The sequence below is a fragment of the Platichthys flesus genome, chromosome 19 (assembly GCF_949316205.1).
Source record: "Platichthys flesus chromosome 19, fPlaFle2.1, whole genome shotgun sequence".
In the NCBI taxonomy this organism is placed as follows: domain Eukaryota; kingdom Metazoa; phylum Chordata; class Actinopteri; order Pleuronectiformes; family Pleuronectidae; genus Platichthys; species Platichthys flesus.
Window position 1 is genome coordinate 15,906,672 of NC_084963.1, and position 8,660 is coordinate 15,915,331.

The following is an 8,660-nucleotide window of genomic DNA, read 5'->3' on the forward strand; positions in this document are numbered from 1 at the left end:
AAATGTCAATTCATCAAGACGCCTTCAAACGTTTTGTCCCTATGATTTTTTTAAACTTTCATGATTCTAATGTTGTGTTGATGACTCTTCTTTTAAGACCAGATATCATTCTCTATAACAACAAACATTGTCTCACTGGAGTGATCTGTGTATGTGGGAAATGGGGACGATTGGATAGTTGTTACAGGTCTGTTTTTGCCCAGTAGATGGGAATTGCAATAAACGGAAAAAGACAAGTGAAGAACTTTTTTCATCAATTTGTCCAATACAACATTTTGTCTTAACCAGAAAATTTCCCCAGTAAAGGTGTGTATTGTGAAACCCAAAGATGACACGTGGTAGTTTTAAGGGAGTGTGTCTGTGTAGTGTTGTCAGATGGTCTTATAAGGCCAACCAGGTATGTGTAATATTCAATTTAATTCCGTTATCTTAAATTCTATATTTTAAGAACTTTTTGGAAAATCTACCTTGGATTTTTCCACTGGTTAGAATTGAACTGTTGATAGAAGAATGAAGAATGACTCATCATAAGGGAGTGTAGCCCATATGTCTTAACCAGAAGTTCTACTTGTCAATATTATATTATATACATGACTTGGAATTCTAACCAGACAAAAAGCATACCAGCTCTGAATATATGCTCCAGTGCTCAGGTCCTCCTCCTGTTGACAGACAGGTAACACAACATTGCCAGGAAGGAGTGAGTCGCACCTGAAGAGATACTGTACCGTGTCACATGTGGGCCGCTGTGACGGCTGGGGATTTTTTATCTTTTTTTGCCTGGGTGGGGCAACAGGCACAAGGGCCTCTGCTTATACATGAGTCAGGTTTGGTGGTGGGCACTGTGGCGTTCACAAGCACATTCATCCGACAGCTCAGCTTGGCTGCTTGATCTGGTCTGCTCTTTTCTCACCGAGCAGAGGGATTCTAAAGAAAAGCAAAACCAACCTTAAACATAAAATAAATATGTCGATTTTTGTGTCTGCAGCTCAGGCAATTCCCGAAGATCAAATATTTCTATCTAAAAGGGAAAAAAACTAGATTGTAAGACATGCTTTCATACCCCCTCGTTTGGATTCCGGTAATTCTCCTTTCACCTGCCTGAGCCATCACAGTTTACATAAAGCTACAGCTCGTCCAAAACTCAGCTATCAGGCTTCTCACTAAATCAGCTAAAATATTTACTTTACTTTGATTTTAGATATTAATATTTAATTATTGACTTTTAAGGCTCGTTCTAATACATTTTTTAATATCTTTTGCCCGGTCGTAACCTCAGCATATAGACCTGACTCGCCGTTCCAAAACTACCAAATTCCAAACACCCTTATCTCTTTTAAGTCTCTCTTAAAGGGATGGTTCACCCAAAAATTAAAATGCACTCATTATCTACACACCACTTTGCCGATGCAAGTGTGGGTGAATGTTGACCGATTCTTCTAACGTAAGACACAACATACATTTCTATAATTATTATTGGATTCATAGCATATATTCTCTACTCTTCATTGTTTCTGTTATGCTAATATATGTCCAGTATTCTAATTTATACAAATATTTAACCTGTGTTGAGGATTTTGTATGTTTTCTATTTCAAAGATTTTGTTATATTTGGGTGTGGATGTCAAGCGATTTTAAACTATCATTGTTTTCTACTGCACCCCATGCAAAATTTTGTTATATTACATTCATGGGTTTCATTTTTCGAAAGAAAGAAATAAAAATAAAGGAAAAATAAACCATATGAGGGAGTATGTTGTATGTCAAAGGTCTGGTAACTTCTTACTGAGACTATGTCATTGTATTGACGATGACATAGTGGTCCCACCTCTGCTCTGCCTACAGGGCTGAAGAAAATATGGAGCTTTACGTTATATTGGGAGCGGCATTGCGTATTGTCTATAGAAGGATGGTTCACGGTAGTCAAGTTCCTACATAGACATTGAAACTGTTTTTACTCGCTGTAATCTTTGTTCCTGATCATACAGTCCTTGAAGATATTCAGTTTAGCATCAAAACTCAGTTACGGGGGACATACTTCACATTTCTCTGATTGTATGAAGATAATCAGAGTCTTGATAGTCTAGCAATAGCTCAAGTTTCGTCATGTGAAAATTAACACAGGGTTAGCATGAGCTTTAGAAATAGCAAGTGGTTATCTTCCACAAGTTTGAACTTTTCCATGTCCATCCATTGCAGCTTTGAAACAGGACATATTTCTATCTATGCTTTTGTATTATTTCAATTACTTTAAATTTTGCATTCATGTCTATCCCTTTTATTTCGTTTGACCCTTTTAATCTCTTTATTCTGCTCTTTTACACGTCTTTTAGTTCCCTTTTCTTTTTATTTTATTGAATTATGCCCTATGAGTTTGAATGTATTTTTAAAAAATGTCAGTCCCCGTTCAGAACATTGAATCTATTTAACAATGAAATATGCTGTTTAAATAAAAAAGTTGTGCCTTGCCCATTTTTACAAGGTTGACCAGGACTTCTTTTTCCTAACTTATCACGTTTTTGTGGGTTCAAGTTTTGTCTCCCTCTATATTCGGTTGAACTATTACTACTACTACTACCTTGAAAGCAGTAACAATAGAAACACTTTTCTTCCAAGCAAAAGTATATATGAACTACAGGCATCGGTATTAAACTCCCATGTGTCTTTTACAACGGGAGGATTTAACAACTTAGACTTCCAGTCATCCACAGCTGAGGAGGACTGGTCCGATTCATTTTGTCTTCTGGTAGCCATGTCAGGTTTCTATCTTTGTTCTGAAGCAGTGAATACAGCTTACACCATGCTGTTTTGATAGGGCAGAACCACACCCAGCGAGGTCCTTCGACAAGAAGCAGGAACAATGCAGACTGTCAGTTGAGGAGCCTCTCAGAATCTATTCCAGACAGATGTCCTAGGCCAACAAAAACACATTCCTGCAAACGCTGATTCATTCAGAGGACAAAGCACAATCAAAATTATTCCGCAGTAGCTGATATACAATATTGATTCTCCTTGTGGATTTTTGTTGTCCTTAATATTATTATTTTATTTTATTTTACTTTACAACAAAACATTTACTGCAAACTCAGTTCTCAAAATGGTTTTCAAACAGAAGGGCAATACGGCAGTGGAAGATCTAGGATTTGATTTTAACTTCAATCTTAACATATGTCCCATTTATTTTAGAATTTTTGAATAAGTCATTCATTTATTTTTTTAATACTACTGACAGGAGAGCGGGACTTCAAGGAACAGTTGAATTCAGCTTGGGCCAGTGCCCCCTTGGATTCGGCCACTGCATCTTGGGAATTCAGGAAATTCAATCGAAAATGGATTATTAGCTAGGTTTTTAACTTAACACCTGTGTTTTCTTTTTCGGCTCTCAGTTTGATTTCTGATTGATTTAAACATGGTATTCTTTTAATTCCCTGTTAAGCTCTGCACGGATTGCAATCTCCGGGCAATGGTCTGCTGCCACTTCATGACTCTATGATGAAAACTCAGAGAGACAGTGTGTTCAGGGCCCAAACGCTCCGGAATGAAATCAGGCTAAATCTCAGCTGAAACACTCACAGTTATCCGTTATTGCTCAAAACAAAAGTTTGAGGCTGTTTTTGAATAGGCCAAATGCACCAATGAATATAATATGCAGAGTTAAAAAACCTTCAGAAATATTTTCTGTTGTTCAGCTTCGTGTTCAGTGCAAAGAGTGCCGTCCTCATTGTTCTATACACAGTGTCCAAGTCATTTGGACCAAGCAAATCCAAAATCCAAAATATCCAATTTTTGAGATTCTCCTCTCCTCGAGTGTGATTGATTGAGATTAACCAGCTGCTATAAGTTCACTCAACACATTGTTACTGAAAACCAAAACAAACAACAAGATTTCAGTTCATTAAAGCTGCTAGACCATGTGTTGACTCTGTCATTTGATTGGTATCAAACAAGGGACTCAAAAGCAGGTCAAACACAATCAGAAGATAGTGTCCGCCCTTTTTAAAAAAGAAGACACATTTCCTGCAGTTTCCTTGTCATTGTGCCAATTTATGTGGACAGTATCAGTGTATCTATTTTTTTTTCCGGGCACATGCTCAGGAGCAAGTTGAACCGGTCTGACAATAGAATTCTCAGCAGGAGGACGGTGAAGTAAACACCCCCCCTCTCTCCTGTGAGCCTCATTGTCACACAGACACTGAGGACGGGTGTGGGACTGAGACGGCATCAGTACCTGGCAGCAGTGATTTCTCGTCTACTTCTTTCAAAATTCACAGGAGGAAACACCGGCGTTGTACGATGCGGTAGCTTGTTCTCTGATCACCGGGGCTAAGATATAATATATTCTATCCATATTCTTTGCAAGTGAAACACAGGTGAGGATCAACATTTCATTCATCAGATATCACAGTTGCTCTATGACGATATGCTGCTTTCACTGGTTATACCTTTAACTCTTATTCTGTAACATCAAAAATCAGGATAGTGAAGTTTTTCCTTTATTTATATATTTGCATCACTGTATTTATGTGTTGAAAAAGCATAAATGTAATGAAAGTCACCTGTTGGTAAACAATGAAATACATGAAAACTAAATGGAAGTAATGTGATAGTACTGTAAATACTGAAATTATAAGTGGAAACCTTTTTTTTTAAAATAAGAACTGATTCCATATTCAATATATATAAACACTGACATAAACTGATGTATAATGTGCAGTCATTAAGTTATTGTGAAGAAATAGAAAACAAAGAATGAGGTAATGAATAGACGTCACGTCATTTTTGAGACTCATATTTATGGTATGTTGCTTTAAGGGACGAGGTTGACACCAGTGAAGCCAGTGCAAATGCGTGTTGAGTTTGATGTATGTTTCATGTTTGACAATCATCAGTCAAAGATGATGGGACCTGAAAACACTGAGGCATTGTCACCAGAGTATCGGTGTATTCGCTAACGCTAATCATGCCCTCTCAGTTTGGTTCAAAAAAGGGAAGGATTCATTTTTGAAGTACCAAGATATCAAACATTTGTCGTGAGGATGATTTGTTTAACATGTTTCCTCGTTCTGCTCAGGTCATTTCAGGCACATAAGGAAATGGCACAAACAGAGAAAACCAGAGAGCTGGTGGACGAGATCCAGGAGGAACAGTTTCTTAAAGACCTCTACATTTTCATGAGGAAGAAAGACATGCCGATAGAGAGGATCCCACATCTGGGCTTCAAACAAAGTACTTACAAATATTTAATCAGCAATAAATATCTATGATAAGAAGTTGTAGTATGGTACATTTTCATAACGTTTTTTAGTGAGACTCAGCTGCTTTAAATTTGTCTTATTTGTGTTATGTGCCTAAAGAAAGTATGGTTCACACAACGCATGTGTAGTAGGTGAATGAGCAGGTGCAAAGCAGCATCCACGATACAAGGAAAGAATGAGGATCAGTGATTCTTCACTAATGTCTATGACAAGTTATTGAATTAAAGATTTAAATGATTGAGTGTAAAAACTGAGAAGTTCACTGACAGAAAATTAATCCACAGCTTATAATCAATGATCATTTAAGTACATTTTTAAGGACCAGTGTGAAAGCTTTTGGAGAATTAATTTGCAGAAATGGAAGATCATTATATTTCCATTAGTGTATAATCACCTGCTACTAAGAATCAATGAGTTTTCTTTTCCTTAGTTTGAGCCCTTTATAATCACTTATTTATTATGAGAAGCACTTTCACACACTCTTCCATTTTTCTACAGTAGCCAAGAACGGACAAATCCAACATATTATTTGAGTTATTTGAGAGCCGCCACTTCACTGTTAGATGCCAATAAATGCTACAAAACTTACTTTTAAAGAAGAAAAGTCCTTAATTTCTGCTTTTCAAATATGAGCATTACATTATCATAACATGTCTTTGATTTATGTCAATGTATCTGCGCAATCTCTGTTTTAACAAGATAGATACAAATAAAACATACAAACATTTTAAATGGGCTCTGTGTAATCTTGATAGGTGTTTTTACATTTATATTTCATGAAATTTCACAAAAGAAACTATTAAGTGATCACCTGAAAGAACAATCGAGATTCCACAAGACTTCATTTTCAAAAATGAAGGGTATTTGATTTTGTATATTTTTCGTTCTTTTTCAGTTGACTTGTTTGTGATGTTCAAGACTGTCGAGGACTTGGGAGGATACCACCAGGTAACTACATATTTTTGATTTAATGGTATAAACAATTTACACTTTATAGCAACACAAAGGTTTGTCTTAATACATATATATATATATATATTATTTAAATGTTTAAATAATCTTACATTGGAAATGTCTATGACTAATATTGATCATACCAAGGACGTACAAGGACATGATGCAATGCTTTGGCTTTAACTGGTGTGGGGTGGGGCATTTGTCATTCCATTTAAATAAAATAAAATAAAGGTCATGTTAATAATTGGTAATTATCCAATTATAAACTAATAGTACCCTGCACTTCTTCAGGTAACTGCGCAGCAGCTGTGGAAGCAAGTTTACAACAGGCTTGGAGGAAACCCCAGAAGCACGAGTGCAGCCACGTGCACTCGCAGACACTATGAAAAGTGAGAGCAACAAAGGGTATACACACCCATCAGGTTGAGTGTGGGTGGTTTGTTTCTAACTGTTTCATCTGATCCGTGTTCAGGCTACTTCTGACATATGAATGTCACAAGAGAGGAATTGTGATGAATGCCTTGCCTCAGCATCAGCCGAGACTCTTGCATGATGTCAACTTCAACAAAGACGACGAGGATGGCCAGAGACCAGCCAAACGCAAACTGTTGTCAGTGCCGCTGCAACAGGTTGGTCTACCCAGCACTTTTGCACACCAAAAATGTATAATGAATAAATAAGTGCACTGAACAATACATTCGCCCAAGTGCAGAGAGTAAGAAAGATCTCGTTATCACTCTCCTGTCTTTGTTGTACTGGCTGTTCACAAGCTGGGCAAGGAAGCAAATAACTGTATTGCCCAAAAATAATTCCCAAAACTATTCCTACGACCACTGATGGAACACTTACTTTTCCACAGAGCGCTCCTCAGCTCCAGTCAGATGCACATGGAAACATCTTCCCTCTTCCACTCCACTACTCTCAATACTATCGCCCAAACCGTGCAGTTCTGACCCCGTATGTCCCGTTGTCCCCCCCCATGTTGACATCGCAGAATCCCCCTTCCCCCGAGCCACAGTTCCCTTTCTGTCCACCTCATCCAAATCCAACAGACAGGGTCAAGAAGCCACTGGAGCACTTGCGCCACCTGGCAGAACAGTACAAGACCTCATCCGGGCTGGCTGAGCCCCTGAACCTGAGTGTCAAAGCCCAAAGCCAGGAGACCAACAGAAACCCTGCCTCATCCTTCGCTCCACCTTCATCCAGCAAGAACCCAAAGTTTTTGAACCAACCCTCACCTCTGTACGCACCCCATTATCCTCCGGTGGTGAGAAACGATGGATGCGAGGCTCCAGATGACGATGCAAATGTCACACCGTACTCGTATCCTGTTAAAGAAGGGGAGGAGTATGTCATTGATGTCGACGCTCTAACAGACTCAAGCAGCCCCAACCTTGAACCTTCTCTGATGACAGATGAAGGCATCACAACTATGGCACCAAAACCCAGCTCTCTGGAAACAGACTATATAATCCGGCCAAAAAATGACAGGAAGGGCAGTCCAGAAGTAGGGGGGCTTAATATCAGCTACGCTCGGCCCAGCCCCCCTCAAGACAACGGAGGCAAGATGGAAATACAGATACCGCTGTCTATGTTCCACAGCTGGCTCAGGCTTTGTGGGTCCTCAGCCCAGATTCATGGAGCTAAGCAGCTACAGTCACCTCCTACACTGGAGGCACAATCAGGACAGAGGAACTGCTCGGATCCAGACATACTCCCCACCAATCTCTCCCTACGCTCAGATCCCCAACCCTGGAGCCCAGCTGCTGAGGATCTGAGGCTGAGGCCGAGGGCAGCACCAAGCCCCACACCAACCATCCAGGCAAATAGCACGAGCCAAAACCATATCACCAGCTACAAGCCTTTGCCCTCAGGTGGCATTCTGAAGCACGCATCCAGCCGAGATGTCTACCCAGTAGACCAGCAGGATAATATTCAGTCGTACAGCTCCCAAGTCTCACGATGCTGGGACACCTACGACAAAGAGACCCACACCGCCCACATCCGAGGGAAAGTCGCATCCAGTCCCATCACAGTTCAGCAAGACTTTACTACTACGTCCTTGTACCAAGACGCACCCAAGGGAGGAAAAGAAAGGTCAGAGATGGCGCCCTCAGCCTTGCTAATGGTGAATTCCAGCTCTCTGCTGCACCTCACCACTGAAGAGGTGATGAAGCTGAAGAAAATCATCTCGAACTCATCATGAAGATCCGTTCAGATTGTTCCACAGATATTCCAACATCACATTAAAGCTGACCATTACTGTTATGTTATGTTGCTTTCCATTTACCATAAGTTATCTGTTTCAAAATGACTTATCTTTGGATTCATAAACTGATCATTTAATAAATAATTTAAATATGAGATGAAACTTTATTTCATGTATAATATGCACAGTTCCTTTTTTTTATTCTTTTTTTATTAATTTTGTACAGACATTTCCTACTT

General features: G+C 39.3%; 1 protein-coding gene across 1 annotated transcript; it reads left to right on the forward strand.

Annotated features, from left to right (window-relative positions):
* The first annotated feature begins 4,210 nt into the window (after positions 1-4,210).
* On the forward strand, positions 4,211-8,658 carry arid6 (AT-rich interaction domain 6). The gene is made up of 6 exons (XM_062412279.1): positions 4,211-4,370; positions 5,072-5,226; positions 6,151-6,203; positions 6,504-6,601; positions 6,685-6,841; positions 7,072-8,658. The coding sequence occupies exons 2-6, from the start codon at positions 5,094-5,096 to the stop codon at positions 8,416-8,418; spliced, it is 1,788 nt and encodes a 595-aa protein (XP_062268263.1). The 5' UTR covers positions 4,211-4,370; positions 5,072-5,093; the 3' UTR covers positions 8,419-8,658.
* Positions 8,659-8,660: the final 2 nt, after the last annotated feature.

Coding starts and splice junctions, on each gene's coding strand:
- arid6 (XM_062412279.1), top strand. CDS start 5,094: ATGGCACAAACAGAGAAAACCAGAGAGCTGGTGGACGAGATCCAGGAG. Junction 6,204..6,503: donor ACTTGGGAGGATACCACCAG/GTAACTACATAT, acceptor GCACTTCTTCAG/GTAACTGCGCAGCAGCTGTG. Junction 6,842..7,071: donor TGTCAGTGCCGCTGCAACAG/GTTGGTCTACCC, acceptor ACTTTTCCACAG/AGCGCTCCTCAGCTCCAGTC.